General features: G+C 42.9%; 1 protein-coding gene across 2 annotated transcripts in view; it reads left to right on the forward strand.

The window, feature by feature from the left end:
- syne1a (spectrin repeat containing, nuclear envelope 1a) overlaps window positions 1–24660 on the forward strand; it is a 121093-nt gene that overhangs the window by 69261 nt on the left and 27172 nt on the right. For both annotated transcript variants that reach the window (XM_073492906.1, XM_073492907.1), the window contains exons 74-107: window positions 149–274; window positions 414–590; window positions 747–1012; window positions 1191–1347; window positions 1450–1848; window positions 2082–3686; window positions 4303–4640; window positions 4770–4914; window positions 5227–5445; window positions 6179–6462; window positions 6744–6909; window positions 7043–7198; window positions 7613–7765; window positions 8366–8548; window positions 8742–8879; window positions 9177–9362; window positions 9993–10115; window positions 10322–10504; window positions 11509–11652; window positions 13975–14202; window positions 16276–16416; window positions 17604–17717; window positions 17960–18121; window positions 18577–18771; window positions 18887–19060; window positions 21580–21771; window positions 22478–22609; window positions 22749–22849; window positions 22993–23143; window positions 23449–23577; window positions 23721–23882; window positions 23984–24199; window positions 24319–24420; window positions 24509–24628. In XM_073492906.1, the coding sequence (XP_073349007.1) occupies window positions 149–274; window positions 414–590; window positions 747–1012; window positions 1191–1347; window positions 1450–1848; window positions 2082–3686; window positions 4303–4640; window positions 4770–4914; window positions 5227–5445; window positions 6179–6462; window positions 6744–6909; window positions 7043–7198; window positions 7613–7765; window positions 8366–8548; window positions 8742–8879; window positions 9177–9362; window positions 9993–10115; window positions 10322–10504; window positions 11509–11652; window positions 13975–14202; window positions 16276–16416; window positions 17604–17717; window positions 17960–18121; window positions 18577–18771; window positions 18887–19060; window positions 21580–21771; window positions 22478–22609; window positions 22749–22849; window positions 22993–23143; window positions 23449–23577; window positions 23721–23882; window positions 23984–24199; window positions 24319–24420; window positions 24509–24628 (7467 nt within the window). The remainder of the gene's footprint in view (window positions 1–148; window positions 275–413; window positions 591–746; window positions 1013–1190; window positions 1348–1449; window positions 1849–2081; window positions 3687–4302; window positions 4641–4769; window positions 4915–5226; window positions 5446–6178; window positions 6463–6743; window positions 6910–7042; window positions 7199–7612; window positions 7766–8365; window positions 8549–8741; window positions 8880–9176; window positions 9363–9992; window positions 10116–10321; window positions 10505–11508; window positions 11653–13974; window positions 14203–16275; window positions 16417–17603; window positions 17718–17959; window positions 18122–18576; window positions 18772–18886; window positions 19061–21579; window positions 21772–22477; window positions 22610–22748; window positions 22850–22992; window positions 23144–23448; window positions 23578–23720; window positions 23883–23983; window positions 24200–24318; window positions 24421–24508; window positions 24629–24660) is intronic.

Here is a 24660-nt window from a genome sequence, read left to right on the forward strand (position 1 = left end):
AATCTCACAGACAGTTTGCTTGATTACATGTTTTTGGCTTGAGGCTGAAATGCGTGCAAAGTACTTGTGGTTTTGCAGGTTGTCCAGAAGGGATAATATGATCAGTCAATAAAATCATAGAATCATTAACAGACCCTTCTTTTGGCAGGTGAAGCAGGAGCGGGCGCTCCAGGAACAGGCCAGCACTTACCTCCAGCTTGTGTGCTCAGCATGTGACCTGTCCGAGGGGAGGGTCAGGGATACCGCAGCAGCTATCCAGCATGTCAAACTACAGGTCTGTTAGCTTTAACACACAAAATAGACAGTTTCAGTGTTCACAGCTGTAGTAGGCAGCTGTTCTACTTTTAAAATTGAATAGTTTGACAAAATACTTGGAAGAATTAATTCTATTGTTTTTGTGTGTGTGCGTCTAGATTGAGGAGCGTATGCTTCTTTGTGAGGAGGTAGCAGACAGCTGGAGGGACATTGAGGAACAGAAGGCAGATCTGGAGGTCTTGCTGAGAGAGACAGAGCAGCAACTTCAGAGCCTCGTCAGGAGACCTGCAGAGCTAGAGCCCAAGATTGCACAGAACCAGCTGGACAAGGCACAGGTCTGTGTTTGCTTTGTATACTGACTTAGTTTACTCTACAGCAACTCCGTATTGTTGTAAAATGAAATTGTAGATTTCAAAATGTTAGACTCACAAAGTAAATTCACTCAAACTCGAGTTCTGTTTGACTGTGAATATTCATTATCTTTCCTGCAGGAATTCCTTCAGCAGATTAGGGAGAGACAGTCTGAGGTAGCCCATTTGAATGAAGCCACTGGTAGGCTGACAGATGGACAGGTCTCTCCTGCCCTGGAAGAGATAAGGAGACTAAGGAGAAGCTGGATGGACTTGGGCCAGCGGGCAGAAGAACTGGAGGCCCAGAGGGGGGAGGACATGCAGAGAAGTGGGGAGTACCAGGAAGTTGTTGTTGCTGTGGAGGAACTTTTCCACCAAGTATCCAGGGAATGGGACTACCTAGCAAGGTATCAAGCTTTTCTGTGGAGGTTGTTTCTTTTTTTCTGCGTGTGTATAGATTTTTACAGTTTATACACACAGTCCCTCTGGTCTTACAAAAATGTATTTCACTTTATTGCCGCAAAGACAATGCCTGTATAACTGTAGAGATCAGATGTCCCATAACCCATGCCTTTGCATACCTAGGGCTGACACAGAGAGTACGAGTGAGCATCTCGAGGCTCTGAGGAAGCTTTCCAGTGACCTTGAGGAGCAGAGAGCAACTCTAGAAGACCTCAGAGACCAGAGACAAGCTATTCTGCCTCGACTTAGCTTGCTGGACAAGGAGCTGGTCAAGCAACAGGTGGCGCTCCATTCTTGAAGCTCTTCATGTTATAGTAAACCTATAGTAATGTAGAGTATAAGTCCTGTTTCTAGTTTTACAGCGGGTTCTGCCTTTCACCAGGTGGGTCATCTGGAGCAGCGGTGGTCCCAGCTGGAGGCCCTAATTCAGCAGAAGATCCAGGACTCTGCGCAGACACTAGAGGATCTTGCCCGGGTTGAAAGCCAGCTAAGGGATGCCCGTGAGTGGGTGGAGGAGCAGCGGCCTGCTCTTACCTCTGCGCTGAAAACCAGCCCACCCCCCGATCTGGCCCAGAGTTTCCTGTTCGACCACCTGAGCGTGTGCGTAGAACTGGAGGCCCGTCAGCAGCTGCTGGGTCAAGCAGTGAGCGAGGCCCAGGCTGTGGCTTCCAGACTGGGTCTGAGTGAGAAGAGAGGCCTACAGGAGCTTGTCGAACAAGCACAGACTGAGGTGGAGGCTCTGGGGGCTCGGGTGGCCCAAAGGAGGAAATACCTTAGTAAGGTAAACAGCTGGGTTTTTGTACTGGATGTGAGGCAAATTTTAATTATGTCCTAAAGGAATGAACTTTCTTCTGACCTGTTAAAAACGTGGTGAAAACAGGAAACCAGGTAGTCCAAGAAACAAAATGTGAAATAACTCCATGTTGTTAGTGATTAGACTTCGTGTTGCCAGAGGAATATGCCATTTCAAGCAGTTAAAAGTTTGTAAATATTTTTTTAATTCTTCCCCTCTAGGCCTTCACAGAGAGAACACAGTTCCTTCAAGGTTTGGGGAGGGCACTGTCTTGGGTACAGCAACAAGAGAGGAAGGCTTTGATAGATGACCACATAGCGCTTCTCCCCGAGGACCTAGCCAAACAGGTTGCTGCTTGTCGGGGATTCCAGAGTGGTTTACGAGCGTACCAGAGAGAGCTGGCATCTCTCTGGGTACAAGGGCGAGAGCTAGAAAGAGATGCCACTGACAAAGAGAGAGCAGAGACCCTTGCGAGACTTGAGAAGCTACAGGCAGCGTTCGAAGCCGCTCTCCAGAGGACGACCCAGCGTCTCACAGAATTGGAGAAAGCCTTAACCTCCAGGAAGTACTTCCAGGTAGACCTGGATAAGACTTGCCTCTGGTTGAGACGAGCGGATGCCATCACCTTCCCTGAAATCAATTTAAGCAACATTGATGACAGCTCGGAGTTGCAAACACAACTGTCTAACTTTCAGAATGTCCTGGAACAAGCTTCAGAGTACGAGAACCTTCTTCTTATTGTCCAAAGAATAGGCCAGGAGATCCTCCCTACTCTAAATGAGATCGATCATTGCTACCTAGATGAGAGGCTCAATGCCCTGCCTCAGCAGTACAATGCCATCCTAGCTCTAGCCAAAGAGAAAAAAGATAGAGTCCAGCAAATAATCTTAGAGCGAAAAGAGTTCAGCACTTTCTTTGATATAACTTGTAATGCACTGGAGGAGCTTCAGGAGCAGTTTGACAATCTGGAGAAGCAGACTATCAGTATTAGAGAGGAGGAACTTGTTTGTCTAATTAACGAACACAGAAATATTGATGAAAGTTTATTCCATATTAGCCCTGCTGTGAGGGAACTGCATGGCAAAAATGAGGGGTTTCTCAGTAGGGGTCAGCAATACAGAGCTGAAGAGACACAGCAGCTGGTCAGTCTCCACAACACGCTGAAAAGGATAAATGATCAGAAGATTAAACACTTAGAGGATTGCTTGAAAACACTAGCTGAACACTGTAGAGTGTCCACCAAGTTGGACTCAGAGTTTAAGTCCGTGAAAGAGAAGCTGGCCAGACTTAAGCCAGACACAAATCTAGGTGTCACGGATAAAATCACAAGTCTGTATTCACTGCTTGAAAGTCTGGATTGTGTGAGCTGTCAGGCTGAAGAATGTAATCAGCAAACTAAAGGCCTCGGCCTGAAGTTTGATCCCGCTGCCTTTCAGGAAACTATGCTGCAGCTTGAGTCACTGCAGTCTTTACGTTTTGAAGTAAAAAGTTTTGTTGAAGAAAGTGAAATGAAGGTCAGAGAGAATGAAGATTTCACAAAAGAGACTCAGAAGATGTTGGAATGGCTGAGGACTATCAAGGACAAACTTGAAGTAGCATTGACCCTTTCAGAGGTCAAGACTGAGAGGGTATATGAGGAAGAGCGCAAACTGAAGATCATGGAAGAGGAAGTGAAAAGTATATTGAGGATTGGAGATGCCTTGTGTAGCAGAGAAAAGCAAAGATATTGTAGTAGGAAAGAAACTGTTCCTGCCCACATAGAAGAGAAACTAGGGGAGCTAGCAGAGCTGGGAGCTGAAGTTCAACAAGAAATGGGCCAAAAACAGGTATGTGTGTGTTATTCAGAAATTACAATTCTAATCCTATAATTTTATTTTTCCAACAACTTGACTTAAACTGAATGGAAATCACTGCCAACTTTGCATCCTGAACTTACAGTGAATCTGATCCATCATTCATGGCTCAAACCCACTGAATATTCGTAGTCTCCTCTTCGTACTATCAATATTTATAAGCTTGGGGGAGCTGAAACATTTAAAAGACAGTTCAAGAGATTCCATGATGTTTGAATAAGTACTTATGCTATTATTATTTTATAACTGTTGTGGGCAGTTAATGTGCTTAAAAACCATATCCCAAAGATTCTATTGTGCTAAAGTTATAATGACATACAGTAGCAGAGCTTTTATGAAGAAAAAAGTGTAAATATAACCCATTTCATTCCCCAATGACAACATTTTGAGTGGAAGCTGTATAAACACTTAGATTTCCAACATGTGAAAGTCACATTTACTGTATGTATTAAGTGGAAGTTACCCTCTGGAACAGGTGATTACTACACATCTGCAGACATGGTGCTTTTCTGACTACATCTGTGTGAAGAAATTCATGTAGAATGAAGCAAAAACTAAAGTTAATTAAATCACCTTCTACATATTCTAGTTGGCTGTGGATCAAGCGCTCTCCCTGGTCCAGAGGCACCACTTATCTCTTCAGTCCATGCAGACATGGCTGGACTCTGCTGCTGCCGTGCTCCAGAGGGGCAGCTTGGGGGTGGAGCTTGAGAACCACACAGATTGTGAGCGAGACCTGGAGGAAATTTCAGCCCAGGAAAAGAACTTCACATCTGGTTTAGGGGAGCTGAGGAGTTTGGGTCCTCTGTTGGAGGATTTTATGGAAGCAGAAGTGAAAAGTGGACTTCGAGAAAACGTTGAAGCAATGCAGCTGAGAAACACAGAAGTCAAACAGCAACTGGATGTTTACAGAGAGCTGCTTCAGAGGTGTGTATTAGTGTAAATGTGGAGCCAAGCAACATATGTATACTCAGTTGGAATGTGCAGTCCATATGATGCATATTCTAATAATACATCCCCCTAAATAGTAGTCTGTAATCTGTATGATTTTCTCAGTTGTGCAGCTCTCTGGACCTCTTTCCAACATGAGAAAGACACACTGGTTGAACAGATGAATGATGCAGAGAGCAAGATGTCCATGTTCACTACAGCTAAAGCTGTTAGTATCCAGCAGGCTGAAGAAAAGTGTCAGAGATACAAGGTGGGACACTGTCTTACATTCATAAAATATAAAACAAACTGCAGGAAAGGATTTTACAATGTTTATAGAAATCATCTATCTTAGATGTGCTGTGTCTCATGTGGCCGTTATATTTATATTAAATTCCAACATTTGTTCTTGGCAGCAGATGCTCATTAATATTTAAACAGTGGACTGTTTGTGCATTATTCCCTCTTCACTTCTTGTGTGTCTACAAAGTTGTTTCTTTTATGGGAGAGTTTTCGTTTCGTGCTGTATAAATATTTCAGAAGAAATGACCTGTGTGTATCTGCTGTCATCTTTTGGCTGTAGTCTCTGGTGGCTCACATCGACCTGCTGGAGCTGCCTCTAAATGCTTTGAAAGAAAATGCAACAGATTTAGAGCAGATCATCTCTGAGTCCAGCAAAGCCGTCACCAGCCACTCTGTGTCGTCACTGTGGCAACGGTGGACAAGGCTCCGCAGTGTGGCCCGAGCTCAGGAGAGGGCGCTGGAGGACACTGCGAGGGAGTGGAGAAACTTCACTGAGAAGGTAAGAAAAGACACATTTGTTGGTGATGTTGTGTGGGTGTTGTGTGGTGTGTGTGTTTGCTCTGCATGCAGAAGTGCATACTGTGTGTGTGGTGAGTGTGCTTCAATAATGAACATGTACAGTGTAACACCAACCACTTTATACTCACATGACACTTTCAGCCTACACTCACAAGTGTAGAAAATTGCTCTTGCTTCTACAGATTTAGGTCAAATACAGAAACAGCTGAATACCAGTTGGTGTGCTGTGATGTAACTCCAGGCTTCAGGCCAGTTGTTTCTTCCTGCCAAAACACTGTGTCATGAAGCGTTTTCCCGCCTTTCGACCTATTTCAAGTGTGAATGCTGTCAGTTCCCAAGAACTCCCACAAAGTACTGCTCCTAAAAAGGAAAATAGGTCAAACTGTAAGAAATGGTGGTCACTTCCTCATATGTGGCACATTCCCTGTTGTCCACTGGTTTTCTATGGCCCCTTTGTTCTACAGGACATGATGTCATTCTCTGCACTTGAATCTCTCTAAACTCTCATGTCTGCCTTTGGCTATCACAGGGAACACTGTACACTGTAAATAAACTTTTAAAGATAGTATTGAAATGAAAAAATATCACAGCTGAGGTAACGTAATATAATATAAAGGAGAAGCCAGAAATATTTAAAGTATGTAATATTTCACATGAAAACATAAATCTGCTGCATCAAGTGAACCTAAATCTTGAACATAAACTTTCCTCAGATGGAGAAGGTGCGCTCTGTGTCCCAAGACCTCCACAGTCGTGTCCCCGACAGCACAGTTGAGAAGGCTGCCACCAGGGCGGCGCTTCAGAGCCTGCTGGAGTACCATGACTCCTTCAGCCTGGAGGTGGAGAGGGAGCAATCCATCCTGGCCCTGCTGGGGCAACACACTCGCAGCCTCAGAGGAGAGGAGGAGGAGGAGACGATGGAGAAAAAGGCAGAGAATGGACATGAAGAGACACCTTGCCTACAAGAGATCAGAAGCATGCAGGAGCAATATGATAGGTGAGCCAATGCTGCCATTCAAGTTGTTCTACAGCCAGTCAGTTGGAGGGAATAAAAGATATCCATCCTGTTATTTTCATTCTAAATATCTTTTGGACTTTGCTCCAAAAATGTGCAATTTACTTTGAAAAAAGTTTTTGTAGGAAGCAAGATTAGCAGTTTTATTAGTACGTAATTTTTATGCAAGTTACATAAAATGTCAAAAAAAGGGACCAGAAAAAATGAATATCCCATTTCAATTTAAAAAGTAGTGTATTTTTGTATCCCTTTGTCTTGTCTAGCCTCGTATTGAGGGTACGAGGCAGCAGGGCTCAGGTACACCAGGAGTTGAGAGAGAGAGAAGAGGTTGAGAAGGAGCTGGGCTTGGTCAAAGGCTGGATCCAAGATACTCGAGGCTTACTGCTGAGTCCCACTGCAGACCTGGATTCACTGCTGCAAGAACTAGAGGTAGGCCACTATAAGTACACACACACCTTACAAATAAGGACAAATCTAAATAGCACAGAACTCTGGTAATGCAGTGTCATATCAAAACAGAATGTGATTAGCAGCCCGTCATGTGATGTTGTTTGTGTTGTAGACTGCACATGGCGAGGTCATCAGCAGGCGTCAGAGTGTGGAGCGCATGACAGAGCTGCAGCAGTCCAAGTACCAGGACCTCCAGGCTGGGCTGCCCTCTGAGCTCAGCATGCAGCTGGCTGAGGTGGCTCTGGCTCTGGGCTCTGCTGAAGACCAGGTGACCTCTCTTGGCTACAGTTTATTACATTTTGTATTGTGTCAAATGGGTGTTTAATAGGTTTGTAATAGATACAATAGAGTGCCTGAATGTTGAAACATTGACTGTTTTTAGTGTTTATTGTGTTAAGGACCCTTAAGTACAATATTGAATGTCATTTTTTTTACTGAACAAAACCTTAAAGCAGTGACCACACTCTCAACTATTTTATATCAGAGTAAAGCTTACATCCACTTGTGTGATTTCCACTATGCAGCCTGGTGTATGACTCTCCTGCTGCAGGGTTCTTAAGAGTATCCAGAGAGTTCATGCTGAAATTTACATAATTCCACAATTAAGCATTGTTTAAAGGCTTACAGTATATTAGTTTTTGACAGTTCAATGAAATGTGTGTATTTCTGCCCTCTGCTTCAGGTCCAGGCGAGGGAAAGGGAGGTGCAGCAGACCAGAGATGTGAAAGAGGACTTCGGCTCCAGACTCCAGGACATCGAGATGAAGCTGAAGACCATCGCTCTGAAACTGGAAGACAAGGGTGTCGACCTGAAGGAGGCCAAAGAAGAGACCAAAGTAATCAACCAGACAGATTGACTAATTAACAAGCAATTAACCCCTGTTAAATTGGCTATTCATTTTGCAGATGTTGAGGTTAATGAGTGTGTGAGAGTTGGAATGGCATGAACTGAATTCTGCCTCCAACAGTGACCTACTTATGAGAGGAGCATTTCAGATGGGAGTCTGAGCCCCTTCCCTCCTGTTCTCCTTCTTGTCCCCCCAACTTTTTTCTTCTCTCACTACTCAGCCCATCTGCAGCCTGGACTCTGTGTAGTTAAAGAAATAGTTTGTATTTTTTTTTAACTGTTCAACCTACCAGCTCACACAAGCTAATTTATCACTGCAACTTGTTGTTTTACTCTTTTTTGTACGAATTAAACATGCAAGACACCTTTGGATAGAGCCTGGCTGTCTGTTTGCCCCTGTTTCCAGACTTTATGCTAAGCTAATCTACTTCTTGTTGAAGCTTAATATTTTTTGCACAAACAATGAGAGTGGTATCAGTCTTCTGATTGAACTCATGGCAAGAGTGAATACGTCTATTTCTTTAACTTTAACTTCTGCTTTTTTCTCCTTTTTGCGCCTAACCTTTTGTTCTTCTCTCCTTTCTCACAGGCTCTTTGTGAGGAGTGTGAATGCTGCGGTCGCTCTCTGGCAGAGTTAGGAGTCGCAGTGCAGGAGTTTGGTGAACAGAACCCTTTGCTGTGTAAGCAGCTGGGCGATGCTGTTGCCAAACTGACAGAGGTGCAGCGCCACACCACACAGCAGGTCCAGATCAGGGCCAATAGATTGAAGAAGGTGAGATGTCCACTCAGTCCACCAAAGTTCCTAATATTGCTTCCATGTAGGAACAACTAATACATATATCTTTTCCATTATTGCCAAAATGTTGTGGTCATATCAGGTGATTCTGTTTGAGAATGCTTGGTGTTTTATTCATTTTTCATCCGAGGTAACTCTCTATTCTTTCTGATTTCTCTCTGGCGGGCAGGCAGAGAGACAGGTAGAAGAATATCAGGGTATGAAGGCGTTCATTTTAGGATGGACAGAAAAGGCAGAGGCTCTGGTCACTGGTAGTATTGTCTGGATCACAGCATCCCAGCTGCAGGAGCAGATTCGAGCACACCAGGTGAGTCTTAATGAGTCACACAGCAGGGAGTCAAAATGGCTTTAAGATGTCTGAAAACTTCTGCAAAACACTTGGTTCTGATTTTATTTTATATTTATTTTTTCATAAAAATAAATATTAACCTTGTAAATCTGAAAACTCCCCACAAATTTACAGATAATTAGACTCACATTCTTGTTTGCTTTCTCAGTGAAATGTCACGTTCTCTACAGTGTAATGGCCGGCCTTAATTAGTATAATTGCACAGCATAAACGGCTCCTCTCTTTGACTTGCAATTTATCTTCCTGTCGTGACAGGCTTTGCTGCGGGAGTGTCGGGGTCTCCATGGTGACTTGGAAGCAATGGGGGAGAGGGAGGGGCAGCTGGGGGAGGTGTTGCAGACGGAGGGGTGGATCCAGCAGGTGAAACATCTCAGCAGATGCACAGAGGAGCTGCAGCAAACTGCCAAGATTCGCCTCCAGAGTCTCCAGGATGCAGCAAAAGTAAATTCACTTTCAGGCAGCAGGAATCAGACATCAATAATACTTCACATCTAAATTGTTTTAGGGTGCTCTGATCCAATTTTCTTCATGGAGGAATGTCGCTAATTTCATTTCAATAATCCAAACACTTTACATCCCTTTGGAGTGAGCTAATATGCCAGAGCTATAACCCGACAGTGCCCCCTTGAGGTCATTCACTTAGAATTACACCATTATAATGGAATGCACTGTTTTATTTTGTGCAGCAGTTATCTGTTACACTAATCTGATTGCCATGCAGCTGGTACCCAGATGACAGTCTGCTGCTGATTGTTGCTAATAACATTGTGTATTTGGAAATGTGTTTACAATTCCTCCTGTGAGTTTGGATTTTTTCTGGGTCTGGAGAAGACACAGCACTATGTTTATTTGTAGTGATTGGAAATTAGATTTCCTTTGACATGGAATACATCTACATCAATTAGAATGTGCAATTTAAGAGATTTGTTTTTAAAGAGATTCCTGCCTTTTTATTTATTTATTTGAAATATCCACTTGTACCTCCTTTGTATAAAAGTTACATTATACTGTATGATTAAGATACATGCAGTATTAGTTGCTCCTACTAGATCTGTCTGTGTCTTTCTTCAGGACATGTTGCGTTTGGAGGCAGAGGTGAAGAACCTCCATGCTGCTGTAGACCAGATCCAGGTCACACTTGCCTCCCCAGACCTCAACAGACTCAGCCTCAGAGAGCAGCTCACTCAGAGACAGGTAACACACATATTTAAAATCAGCATTATTGCTTTATAGTGAGCATTTAAACATGATTTAATTGTCAAAAAGAGAGAATACTGTACACACACACACACACACACAGTGCTTATCTTAACTACATCTGTCTACATGCAATGCAACATGCAACACAGTATTACTTTATCCTCCTTACTCTCCAACATCTCTCTTCATTCGTTCATCAGCGTCTGTTGGTGGAAATGGAGGGCTTCAAGCAGCAGGTGGCAGCAGTACAGCAGTGTCAGAGCGCCCTCCGGCTACCAGAGGAGGTAGTGGCCAGCCTGCCAATCTGCCGCACAGCTCAGAGTCTGCAGCAAGAGGCCAGCCAGCTACAGCATACCACCATCCAGCAGTGCAACATCCTGCAGGTAGAGGGCAGTCCAGATAGCGCAAATGCTGTTGATCAGCTGTCACATATTAGGTCAAACTTGGTAACAAATGACAGAACTGAGAGAGATAATTCGGTTACTGTATCATATTACCAATCAGTGTGATAAAATACCCAAGTGTTAAGTGTTTGTTTGTATAACATTTTGTTTATTACTTTTTTCCCCTGAAAATATGGAATTATCTGTCAAGTTACATAATATAAAACCTAAAATCTTCATGCCTTTTTTTGCTTTTGGTAGAAGAGTTATGTAGTTATCATACCACTTGCTGGTATTGCTCTGAATTATATGCTGCAGTGTCCTAACAGGCCTTCTCAGGAATGTGTTTTCTTTGAGCCCCCATCAGACCAGCATTACCCTCCAATCCTTTGGTTCTGGGCTGATTTTGCTTTTAAGCTCATTGTAGTGAAGATTAGTCTTTGAAGGAAGAAGCAGGTGACCTTCTGAGACTGTCTGGAGGACAAACACCCAAATTATCACCATTTTAACAAAGCATGCCAAGATTTGTAACAATGAATCTGTCTGTCAGATTTGGCTCAGGATCATATTTGAGATTAACTGCATGTAGCCATATTCACATCTTAAACACAATATTGAGAAAATAGAGCCTTAAAAAGACTTGAGCAGAAGAGGTCTCTAACTTTCTTCATTGCTCCAATATCAGCTGATTTCAGATGACATGTGTTAGCATTTCATATATTTGAAAATACTGTATGTTTAAACTTTTCTAATAGATGCCACACTGGAATAGTCATGTTAAAACACTCAGGAACACACAGGAATCAATATCATGGAAGTATTGTGACATAAAGAATGAAAAAAATGTCCTCTCAGTTGACTTCAGTGGGTGACGCTCAACCTCGACTTCCCTGAGGGAGGGAGGCATCATCATTTCCTATCGGAGATCAATAATATATTACACATGTTATTATTGTTTTCCAAAAGAGCTTCAGCCTTACCTTGTTATGTTTCATCTTTCCCAGGAGGCTGTGGTTCAGTATGAGCAGTATGAACAGGAAGTGAAGAACCTCCAGAGATTAATAGAAGAGGCTCACCGCATCATTCAAGACCGGCCTGTCTCCACCAATAACATACAGGAACTTCAGGCTCAGATACACCACCATGAGGTGAGAGAATACAAACACTCTGTCTCTCATATATTTATTGAAAAGTATACATAAATAAAGTACATGAACACTCGAGCATTACACTCAAATGTGATTTTTTGATATGTGGGCATGAATTTGCTGCTAAAACAGCCTTCATTGTTCTGAGAAGGCTTTTTCAAAAAGGACCTGTCTGCAGGGATTTTCTCCCTTTCAGCCATGAATAGTATTAGTGAATTCTGGCACTGATGTTATGCAATAATTCCGAGCATGCAGTCTGCGTTACAGTTCATCTCAAACTTGTTGGATGGATTTGAGGTCAGGGTTTTGTGCAGGCCAGTCAAGTTCTTTAACACCAAACTCAGAAAACCACTTCTTTTAGGGACCTGCTTTGTACGTCAAGGTCTGTCATTATAAAGCAGGAAAGGGGCTTCTCTAAACTGTTGCTACAAAGTTGGTAGAATTCTGTTCATCAAAATATCATTGTATGCTGTGGCGTGAAGATTTCTTTCATTGAAGCTATGCTGCTAGACTATCAAAAGGACACTTTTCAGCCATGTTGTTCACTTTACAATTCATCTTTACACGCTGAAATAGATTTTAGATTGATGAGCAGCACACATGTAAAAACATTTAAAAACCAGGATAGCACTTGCCTCAAAGGGCACTTCATCTGACATTTAAGAAATGAATTGTCTAAAAATGGCTTTTCTAATGAGGCCAAATTTTCAACATCACAAAGCCAAGAGCAAAAAAGACAACAGGAGTTTGATTCATTTTATATTTCCTGTACTTAATGACAGTGTAAAACAGCTTAAAAAGAGAAGTTTATTCAGCAGGAAATATACTGTATATCTTAGAGAAGTTGTGACCAACCACTATGACGGTATCAGACTTTATTTTAACTGAAGTTGAAGTCACTTTCCGACTATTATACATTTGCTGTCCTTGCTCAATATAGATTTTTTTCCCCCCTTATGTGATGATTCCAAAATGCAATCAACAGAGTTAATTAATGTTCCTGTAAAACTACCAGGAACCCCAGAATTACTAGATTAAATCACCCTTTAACATTATGTTGTCAGAGTAGTGCTATCACACATAGCCTTTCTAGGAGAATATTGTGTCTACAAGCCCAACTCACGCACATTCCTCCTTTATCTGATGGTACATGTAAATTTGATCTACATAGACATTCCTGTTTGATGCAGTGTGGATGATTAGATGGTTTTCACCTGCATTACTTTAGCCGGTGCTTTCAGTTGCAGTTGCACTTTGCTGAGTAAGTGTGTTTGATCTCCCATGCGGAGAGCAAGATCGAGAAAGAGGGCGGTGGCAGACTGAGAGAGGCGAAGACCTGCAGAGAAACAGATCAAATCTCCCCAGCACTTTTTTATTTTTTTATTACATTTCAGCTTTCTCTGCGTGGTTTCTGGCAGATTTGATCTGCTTCCAGTATCTGACAGGAAGTCTATGAACCCTGGTGTTTGAAGATATTTTCTTCCTACTGCAGTCTCCCTGGTGCTGCTGAGTGACATGCCGTGTCAGTGTGTTTATGTCTGAGTTTGATCTCTAAGCTGAGCAAATAGCTGCAACTCCACTGGCCCAGATAGTCACATGACCTGATTATCAGTGCATTGACCATCTGCGGGACAGAGCGAGTTGAAGGAGGAGGAGGAGAAGAGGAGGAGTAAAGGAGGGGCTGGACCCATACCATTGCTGTAATTTGACACCTTCTATGTCATTCTTGCTCCCTGAACACTCCCTCTCTCCTTACGGTTCTCTTTTGTTGTAAGGCATCTGCTGCGAGGATTGGTGGAGGAGGGAAGCGGCAGGCGGAGGAAGGGGGGGTGCGTGCAGTGAGATCACTTCCTGTTTTTTCTTGCCATTTGTATATGTGTCGAGAGGGAGTGTCTGAGGGATTTTGAACTATTTCTGCGAGGGTCTCGCTCTCTCTCAACCAAACATCCTGTGTTTTGGCTTCACCACTGCTCTGAGTCACCCGCCTCTGTGCTGCTCTGATTGGCTCCGAGATACAGAAGAGACAGAGAGAGAGAGAGAGGAAAAAAGAGAGAGAGGGAGAGAGTGAGGCAGTGCTATTCTCTTTCTATGCTTACACTCTGTGAAGCCAAAAGCGAGAGACCGGGGAGAGAAGAGAATGCTTCCACTCCACTTACTAACCTCACACCGGCACCACATTCAACGCTGAACCAACACGACCACCCCCTTTTTTCAGGATCTTGTTTAACCAGGAACTATTGATCTTCCATTGTGGACTGAACCACACTCTCCTGACCCTGGGGGTGGTGGTGTTTTCTGTCTTGCGGGGGGATGTTTTGACAGGAGCTGGCCCAGAAGATCCGTGGCTACCAGGAGCAGATCGCCTCGCTCCACTCCAAGTGTAAGATGCTGACGGTGAAGGCCAAACACGCCACCATGCTGCTGACGGTCAGCGAGGTGGAGGGCCTCTCGGACGGCATGGACGAGCTGAGTGATGAGGAGCTACCCGGTGCTGTGGCAACCACCCCTCCATCCAACAAGCAGCTTCCAGCACACCCCTCTGTCGTCATGGTGAGTGGCAAAGCCTTTTTTGGACACAATCACCCACAAACTCACACATGTACATACTGCATGGCTGTGTGGTCCATGTTTATGTGTGTTTGTCAGCATGTGTAGCATCTATCCCTTCTCATTTCTGTCTAGACCCCTGGTTGTCAGAGTGAAATACATTGAACACCAGGGGTCCATTTAGGGTTTCTAAAGGGTGTACACGCTTAATTACACCGTAATGTAAGTGGTTTAAAGTTATCCCAAATTAGAGGATGTCTGAGGATAACAGCTTTAACTCTTAAGTACTCGTACTGTCATTTTCAAGAAACTGTGTCCAGAGTTACAGTACATCTGTGCAATTAAAGTTAACAACAATATATTTCTTCAAAATGTAGGCCCCTTGCATTGTTATTTAATCTTCAATTGGGCTGCACTTATTCACTGGTCCATGACAAGTACATATTAAACAACTTGAGGTTCAGAATAGGCTTTCTCTCTCTATTATTATCCTGCTCCTCTGCCTCTATTTCTTTCTGTTTTTGTACTGCACAGAAATAACACAGAAAGCTTTTTTCCCTTATCCTCCCTACACCTCAAGTATTACTATTCTGACTTTGTATCATTGCGCTGGTATAGTGCTGTGTCACTTCCCTATGCTTCATATTAGCCTAAATCTGTCTGCCTGCTACTACAGTATGTCATCCTCGGCTTGATCATTCACTTTTTGTACGTGTTCGCACATAAGAAACCGCCTCACTGTCTCCGCTTCCTCTGCTTCTTTCTACTCTAATTCAGATTTCTTTGCCTCTTTGCTCTATCACTGCTGTTTGTGGTGTGTTTGGTCTCAGCAGGCCAGGAAACAGGATATTACTGCATGAGTGTGTTTTTGTGTGTGAGCCGAGCTTAAGTCATTGTATATGGAAGGTTGCTGATATCCTTGACTTGTTATTGTTTAACGTATTTGGTACACAGTGTGGTGACAGTACTCTAACTAATCTCACTGAGTAGAACCGCTGAGTTTCCCACACATGCCAGTGTGCTATGCCTTTCGTTGCGTTGCGTTGCATCATAAAGCCCGGGAAAAAATCCTACGAATTTAACAAGGTCCTGAGTCAGTCGGCCAAGTTCTGCATTAACTGCCAAAAAGCAGCCCAGTAGGGCTTGGCTCACATTTCAGCTCTGCCTCTCTACTGAAGCATGCAGGCACACAGACAACTGTGCTACAGTACTTCTAGGACAGCTGCTGCTGCCGCTGCTGTATTAACTATTCCAGTCTGTGTTAGCAATGCCATAATTGCTATGCTTAAAGTATGGGCCTTGGTCTTCTTGTGGATTTCTCAGGACTTCTTCTTCTTACTGTTAATCTCATATTCTTTCACATTGGAACTAGCTTTAATGTCTTTTTTAGTTGTGCTCATGCATCAGATGATATGAGTGTTTCTTTTCTAGTTCGTTAAGAGAAATATTGCTGGAAAAAAATAGCTTTAAGATAAAAGAAAGCTTTTAGACTTGTCTGTGATAAGGATAACGTCTGGATGCGACTTACAAGGGAAGTGTGTCTGTGATGGAAAGGAAATGACTGTGGTTCTGAAACTGCAACTCTACACTATGTATGAGTATGTGTGGTGTGAGCAGTGTCTGTGTGTATGTACTGACTGTATGTGTGATTTTCTACTTCCTGGTAATGGTCATTCCTTTCCCCTGATGTATCCTGTTAAAGATCCTAGTGGCTCATTCATTGCCAGTGTTTGTCCATTTGCTAGCACAGAGCAGTGCTACTGTAAATGATGTCTCTTTAATGCTGTGCTATGGCAAATGCATCGCAGTGTTTGATTTCAATAGCAGCAATGTGATCTGACTGGTCTCCTCTCAGTGTTATTTGATTACTCCCTATCTAATTAATCAGCAATGTGCTCACTGCAATCTGCCTAACCTGCACTCCCCCATTAATTTTTATGCTCTCTCCTCTTCTCTTCATTTTTCTCTCTTTCTGTCTCCTCACTCCTTTGATCTGGGCGTTTTCTGTTTGGTCCCCCTCCCTTTTCCTCCACCTGCTTCTTTTTGATGTGTGTTTGATGTGTGTGGTGTGGTCAGATGACAGCCGGCCGCTGCCACACACTCCTCTCCCCTGTGACGGAGGAGTCAGGGGAGGAGGGCACCAACAGCGAGGTCTCCTCTCCCCCTGCCTGCCGCTCCCCCTCCCCGGGGGCTAACGCTGACGCTCCTCTTAACCAGGTACTGCAAACCCCGCCCTGGTCACCTCCAAAGCTCCCCAGCATTACCTGATCTGCCCCGCTTCCATACTACCACCGTCCAATTTACATATTACACTTCAAATTCACAGTGTAACATCATTAGAAACCACCACTTTAACCGTAGCTGCAAAAAATGTCCATCTTACAAGTCACAAACCAAATTTTTAGTCTAAGCATCTTCTGTTTAATCAACTGAAAATAATTTGCCTGAACGACTTGCTAAGATGGACATGCTAACTCTGTACCCCATCCCATCACCACCACCTGATCCCCATCACCAAACGGTGACCTCTCCATCATCATCATCATCACACAATCGAGGTTTGAAACAGCTGGAAAGTTGCTGTGCTGCCCCTGCTTTCCCTGTTTCAGCATTATGTTTGCAGATTTACTTTGCTGAAGTGATTTTGTTTGCCACTTGCTTTTTTGCTGAGATACGAAGAAGGTTTCCTTGTCTAAACAGAAAGTAGCTTTTTAGTGTAACCTAAGACTTTGGATGGTGAAACTGCAGCAGTCTGTTGTTCTGGGAGAAACAGCAAAGGTCATTGTTGTTTTTTAGCTATCATTGTGAAATGTAGATTACGTATTTCTGTCTCGTGATGTGTCAGTGAGCCTAGCTGTTGAAAGAAGTTGAAAATCAATGAAGTCAAAGGCAGTTGGAAAGTGATGGAAGGAAAGTATCATGGGAGAGAGTTAAAAGTAATCTCATGGGACCTCTGCCAGATGCTGCTGAAGCAAAAACGTCTCACAATGAACAAAACAGATGTCACTCAGATCATAGATGGTGATTACTACTCTTACATTTTGGACCATATCCTTTCTATGGAAGTATGTGAGCTTGTGGGTGACCTGATTTACCACTAACAAGAATTACCATAACCATTAACTCATGGAATACTGAGTTTAGGTGCCAATTCAGTTTAAAGTCTGCTGGAAATGTTTAAATTGCACATATGCTCAATACTACATGTGTAGCAGATGTTGGCACGTTTCCCTCGAATGTGAAAATTCATATTCATTGTTGACAGCGTGTTTGTTGACATAGAGACACAGCAGAACCATCACGTCATCTTCAGTGAACATCAGAAACACTGTAGCAGGTATATATTTTACCTCGCTCTGTCACACACTGTCGAAACCTACACTCACTGTGTTGTTGTGCCACAGGGTCGAGGCACACTAAGCAGAGCGCCCCTCCAGGAGCTGTATGACCCATCCATGGAGACCAGTGCTGCTAACCTGGATGACCTGCAGAGATCCTGGGAAACACTCAAGAATGTGGTACATGAAATCATTAATTTTATTTACAATTTGTGATGCTATTTTTTACAGTTCACAATAGTGACACAGTAGTTTATCTTTGGCAAGCCTACAATCATTGGGACTGTAACTTCAACTGATATTACATTTACCTCTGCTACAGCAATTCATAGGACAAATGATGATGCAGTGGATGTTTTTCCCAACTCTTCCTCCACAGCTGCAATCATTCACGTTTTTTCTTTTCATATTTTCTACAACAGATCAGTGAGAAGCAGAAAAGTCTGTATGAGGCTCTGGAGCGGCAGCAGCATTATCAGGAGTCCCTCCAGTCCATCTCCACTAAGATGGAGTCCATCGAGGGAGCGCTCAACGAGGGCCTGGAGCCTAACAAGAGCCCCGAGAGCCAGATGGCTGCACACCAGGTGAGAGAGAGAGAGGGGGGAGACAGAGAGGTCTGGAGAGATTGGGGAAGTTGTGATTGTGATAGAGAGAGACGGAGGAGAACTGAGTGCAATACAGTTAAAAACGTTGAAAGTAGTAGTACATGTTAAGCATACATTAAAAGGCAGACAGAAGAAATCTCTCGGGGGGGAAAAGACAAAGCTGACAAAAGACAAGCCTTCTTTGAGAGAACAGAGAATGACTTAGGGGTTTAATATTGCACTAGCCGGTGCAATGGTTGCACAGACTGCATGGCACTGCTCTCAGTTGCTGTGCCAGCTTCACAGCAATGGGATACAGTTCTTTTCTGTAAGGCTACTGTCAGGCAGTTTGGACAAACCGTCTTTTACTGTTCCCTCATGCCATCTTCTTCAAATCTCCCTTTTGTCTGACTGTTTCTTTATTTCTCACACTTTTCTGATCTCTATCTGTCCAGGCTCTGATGGATGAGATCCTGATGCTGCAGGATGAGATCGGTGAATTACAGACGTGTTTCTCTGAGGAGCTGGCAGACAGTGACAGCGATGGGGAGCCTGGCGACCAGCTGGCTCTGCAGTCTACTCTCACTGTGCTGGGAGAGAGGATGGCCACCATTCGAATGAAAGCTTCTGGGAAACGGCAGCTGCTAGAGGTAGGCACTCAAATATGATATTCATTTACATTTCCCAAATTTGCATACTCTCATTCTTATTTACATTGCGCCTCACACACTAAATCTAATATGTCTGTCACATTGACTTCTACAGGAGAGACTAAGTGAACAGCTAGAAGAGCAGCGACAGGAGCAGGCACTGCAGCGTTACCACAGCGAGGCAGAAGAGCTCGACCACTGGCTGCTCAGCACTCGTGCCACTCTGAGCTCTGCCCTTCAGCCCCTTAATGAAGACCTGGACATGGAGGAGCAGCTCATCGACTGTCAGGTGAGATTTACATTTCTGCTTTCATCAAAGGCTCAGCTGACTGTTTGAGTGAGTACTGAACGAATTTAAGTTTGGTTCATTAAGATTCCCAAGGATGACAATTTGGTGCATCTTTTTAAACTCTTTCTCAACTGTCACAGTCAAAGACAACTTTTGAATTCCTATGACCACCCAAGGCGCAGCGTGAAAGTCTGTATGCTATTGTATTATGTAGAGGGAGCTATCAAAGAGTATCTGGCTGCTTCGCTGTTTCCATAAATAGCGTTTATCCTTGGATTCATTCCTTCAGTGTTATATTACTGTTACTATTTTAGTCACGCGTAAACTGCTCAGTTCATCCTCAGAAACTGTGTATGAGACTAGTTCAGAACAGAATGGGAGGCCTCGATTGTCCAATGAATTGACACTTTTTTAGGATTAGGACATTGGGATTAGGATTAGGGTATCTCTCTCTGATTACCCTCCTCATTAGTCCTCAGACATTCCTTTACCAGCCCAAGTGTTGTGCCCCCACTTATCCTGTTTCTATGGTAACATCACCTTTATTAGCACGCATGGCTAAATGGGAGCAGTGGTCAATGATCCACACTTGTGTCTTGTAAAGATTTTTTCACGTCTTTGAAGTAGGAAATAATATTCCAGTTTATGTGATTCTGATCACAAATCTTCTGAGAAAGGAGATCAAAATGTTTGTTTGTTTACATTTTAAGTTATAGCGTCTTTCCCACTAATTAGAATAAAAGTTCAGTGATTTCTAATCCAGAAGCACTGCTTTTCATTCCTTCTTGTTCAGTTCCAAGAAATGCTTTTGTGTGCATTTACATTGATATATTTATTTAAAATTAGTTTTACAAGTGGTGTTTTTGGGAACTTTCTGCGAAAGCATAAGTTACACTGTTCAATATCAAACTGATTTAAATGAATATCTAAATATTCATCCTATGGTGCACCATAATTGGTTTCTCATCAGTAAATAATTTTAGTTCTGGCAAAGAGGCAAAGAAAATCAGTGTTTAAAGTCTGTGTGTTTGTAGCAGCTGAGAGACAATAAGCTGATTACAGCTCACATATGGCTCCTGTGGAGCTCAGGCCTAAAGGTCCGGCCCATACGGATCTTCATCTCTCCAGGGGGTATAAACTGTCTGCCAGCATAGATTATTGCAGTATGAATCCAGTGGTTTGGCAAGATATGAGAAAGGTTATAGGAACTTAGAGAGATGAATTGAGGAATAGTGGTGAGAGAAAGCAATTCAGGCAGGGAGGGAGCAGTAATACTGATGGAATGAGAAGAAGAGGAGTATGAAATATAAACAGCTTTGGTTGGCTAATGTTAAAAGTTATGTGTTATTTAATATTTATAGTGTTATTTTTGCACCTCATGTTTGTTTTGCTGATTTAACTGTGTTAGTTGTTGAAAACTATTTACTGAAAAACCACACAGGTAAACAGAATAAACAAGGGCTCTCCATTTCCCAGTTAATGACACGGTGGAAACATTGCATAGAAGGAAAAGTGTTATATGGCAGCACTCTGTAATGTCGGGAAAGTTGTGCTGTGTAGAAAGACCTCCCCATCTCTGCCAAGGGCCCTTGTGTCTTTGTGTGAAAGACGGGGCTACCACCTTAATCCCCCTCTTTTCCAGCGCCATACAATTGCACAACTTTTCACACACATTCTGGACAAAAAATGGGAGGGTCTCTCTTTTTGTTGTTCCTCTTGTTGGGAAATTTTAGAGAAAAGTGAGTAGGATGTGCTGAAAAGGATTGGAAATAGAAATTTAAAGCTTAGTAAACTTGAAAAAAAGTACAATGAGCCCGCAACAGGTTACGAAGTTACATTCTTTATGTAAGGTGAAATGTGTTTTTCAATCCTGTTCCCAGGGGTTCCCTGCCCTGCATGTTTTAGGTGTTTCCCTGCTCTAATGCACCTGATTCAAATGATCAGCTCGTCATCAAGCTCTCATAGACTCATTCCTTTGAATGAGGTGTGTTGAAGCAGGGGTCGTGAGATGATTGAATGATAAGAACCCAAAAACAAAATAATGCAGGAACACAGTTATGTTTACTTTTTCAGGTTTTTCACTGATCTTTAATGTATTTCTGGTGAATTACTGTATAACTTTACCTGAGTTTACCTTTTCGGTATCTAAAAATTAAATAAAGGAGCCAATAAGCCAAAAATATGGGAATCACCAAACACAAACTTCCAAGTTAACATCTTTAAAAATCAGTACTCTTATTGTAAAGTGTTTCCAGATCTCTTAAATATCGAGGCACACCAGTGAAATATAGAGCGGTGCAGTAGATATATGTGGCATGTAGCATAGTTAATAATAGCTGATGTTTAATGATGTAGACGTATTTCGAGTAACTGCACTAGGGATATTTTAACTATTTTTTTCTAAATGAGTCACTCTTTCAGCAGGTTATGGCAAACAGTCAGGAATATGAGGTGCTTACTTAAAATTTAAGGTTGTAGTTCTTTTATTATGTTAACTTTGCTTAACTTTGCTTTTCCAGAACATGCTGTTTGAGATCGAGCAGAAGGTGTCATATCTGTCAGAGCTGTCCGTTCACAGCGAGAGCCTGCTGTTGGAGGGTCGAGCCGAGACCAAGGGAGAGGCGGAGCAACTCACTTTTAAACTGCACTCGCTCAAAGACAGCCTGATGGAGCTGCAGCAGATGCTGCAGGACAAACAAGTTGACATACAGGTGTGAACAGAGGTCATGTGTGCTTTGTTTCCCCACCATTTCTGTTCATCTCCTCTCATGCTCCCTACGCATTCCCACATGGTTTTCCATTTCCCAGCTCTTCCTTCCCCCCTGCCTCTTTGTCATTTTGGTTGTGCTGTGCTGCATTATGTGACACTGTGTAACCGTATCAATGGTAGTATTGTGCAAATACTAAAGGTTGCGTCATGTTCCTTCATAAAAGTCCACTGTTTTCCACGATCGAACAACAAGAGCCTGTGTGTCTCACAATGGGCCTCAGACAACAGACAAAAGGATGCTACCTCATCACATGCTAACACTAAATGTACTGCATCAGGTGTGTTTCTGATGACTCAACATGTTGGCCTTTTGCTCTGTGGCTTTGTCCTTTTTGAGAAAATCAACTCAATTTTCTTCTTCAGTCTCTCAGTTTCCTCTGAAAATTATTTTCCCTTAAGTAAAACCCCTTGTTGCTCGCCTCCCTCAATGTGCTCTTTTAGTAAATAATGACATTCATTCATTCATTCATTCATTCATTCATAAAATCACTCTACACATAGGAACTACAACAGCTGATTTATTCTAGAAGATTTCATGTAACTTGTATGCCCTTTTCTGCTCGCCACAAATTCACAAGCAGATAGAAAATATTTTTGACAATCATTAAGGAGTAGTAAGTGTTGAAGTCCCTCTTTCTTTCTTGCAGGGTTCATTGCAGGAGCAGGAGGACAGTGAGCCAGACTCATCTCTGTCCCAGAGTCCTAATGTCCAGGATTGGCTCTCTCAGGCCAGATCCACACGCACACAGCAGCACCATGACAACCTTCTTCGACAGAGGGTAATTTTGCATAGTTTTTACATTCAACAGGCCCATATTGAGCATATTTTGATCCCTCCAAATGACTCATTGAGTCAATTTCAGCTAGGATAGTTCTTTCTGATAAATCTGACCTAAATGCTGTATGGTGACTTCCTAGGAGCTGCAGGAGCAAGTAGCTGAACAGAGGAGGCTGCTTCAGTCTGTAGCCACTGTTGGAGAAGAGATACTCAGCCAACAAACCACACCCAATGGGGACAGGTACTTTTTCTCCTGACACTTACTTTATTATCCCTTCCACATAACATATGATTACAGTAATTTTTATGCTTATTTAAAAAGCTTGGAAACATTTAATCAAAATATTACTCTCTCATGACATTACACCCGTCTCCTTCCCACAGTGAGGTGTGCATCCCAGGAGGAGTGTTACTGGAGAGTGAGACCTTTTCTCCTTTGGACCAGCTGAGACAGCGCTGGGAAAACCTGAATAAAGATCAGAGCACAAAGCTGCAGCTTTCCCTCAACTCTCTGGAACAGGACCAGCTCAGTCCGGTACAAATGCAATACATTATGTTTTAATAGATATTGTATTATTAAATTTTGATGTTTTGAGTTGTCTTAAACTCATTACTTAAGGCTAATGTGCACTCTATCAGTACTTTTTCTTCCCCTAATGTAATTCAACACCTTCATTGTTATGTCTGATGCCACTCTCTTAAACTCATTACTTAAGGCTAATGTACACTCTATCAGTACTTTTTCTTCCCCTCATGTAATTCAACACCTTCATTGTTATGTCTGATGCCACTCTGACCTTCAACTGTTTTCTACGTCTCATTTGTCATTATCGTGTGCAGGTCCTCCACCGATCCCGTCTGTCCAGTCCGAGTATGGTGTTTAGAAGCGATTCTGCCAGCCAGGACTCTCGCTCTCCTAGAGCTTTATTTGAGGCTTGCAGCCAGACTCTTGAAAGAGTTGCCCCAGAGGTGAAGCACAGATTTTCAATCTTATTTTAATCTCTCATTGCATGTATTTTCCCAGAAATGTCTGTGTCTTTAATAAAGCACAAAAGCGTTCTTACTGACAACTTTAAATGCACTAAACAACTACTCTTTGTTTGTCCTCACAGGCAGCGAATGGTGACAGTAAACTGATTGGGTATACAGTCCAGCAGGACCTGTATGCTGCAGTTTCGGCAGCCTCTTCCTGGTTGGATTCTGCTGAGAATCAGCTGCTATCTGGTCCTGTGCTGCTGTCTGAAGATACAGAAACACAACTTACAAATCTAGAGGTACTAAAGAAACTACTAACATGATGTTAAAAACACATACATACAAATAACATAATTAAAAATCTACTAGCAATGTTACTGACTTCGGCTCTTTTTTCCAGGGTTTGAATAAACAGCTGAAGGCAATGACCAGGGAGGTAAACCTGTGCAGAGACCTTTTGGGTGGAGGAGCAGGCCGGCTGTGCGGAGGAGAGGAGCAAGCCCTGATGGAGGACACACTGGAGGGCCTGCAGGAGAGGATGGGGCTGCTGGACTCCACCCTGGAACAACACTGTGACGGCATGAGGGACAGGCTGCAGGAACACTCAACCTTCCAGGTATGATGGCAAGAATGTGGAACCACAAGTCTGATTTTGATCTAACTTGGAACATATTTTTTAGTGATTAGAAAGCTATCCTTACTTAGTGTGAACATTGTTTCTGTTGTCCTTTCCAGAATGAACTGAGGATGCTGTTTACAGCTCTGAGTGAAAGTAAACATCAGTTGCTACAAAAGATGGCCGGAACTGTTGACCGGCCTGCATCCAAACAGATAGAGGTATGATAACAACAAAGGGAAAGTACACAAAGATACAAAATATAGAAGTCCCACAGGTGCAGTGAATAATACTTTGCATATTTTGTAGACACTATCAGAGGTTGAGGAGAGTCTGAGAGAGTTTGAGCAGAGAGTGACTGAGCTGAAGACCAGAGCAGAGGGATTCCAGTCAGACCAAATATCCAACCAAGAACTTCTCAAACTACAGGTAATATCATTTTTTTTTTCTCTTACACTGTT

Source organism: Pagrus major, chromosome 22 (genome assembly GCF_040436345.1).
Source record: "Pagrus major chromosome 22, Pma_NU_1.0".
Classification (NCBI taxonomy): Eukaryota; Metazoa; Chordata; class Actinopteri; order Spariformes; family Sparidae; genus Pagrus; species Pagrus major.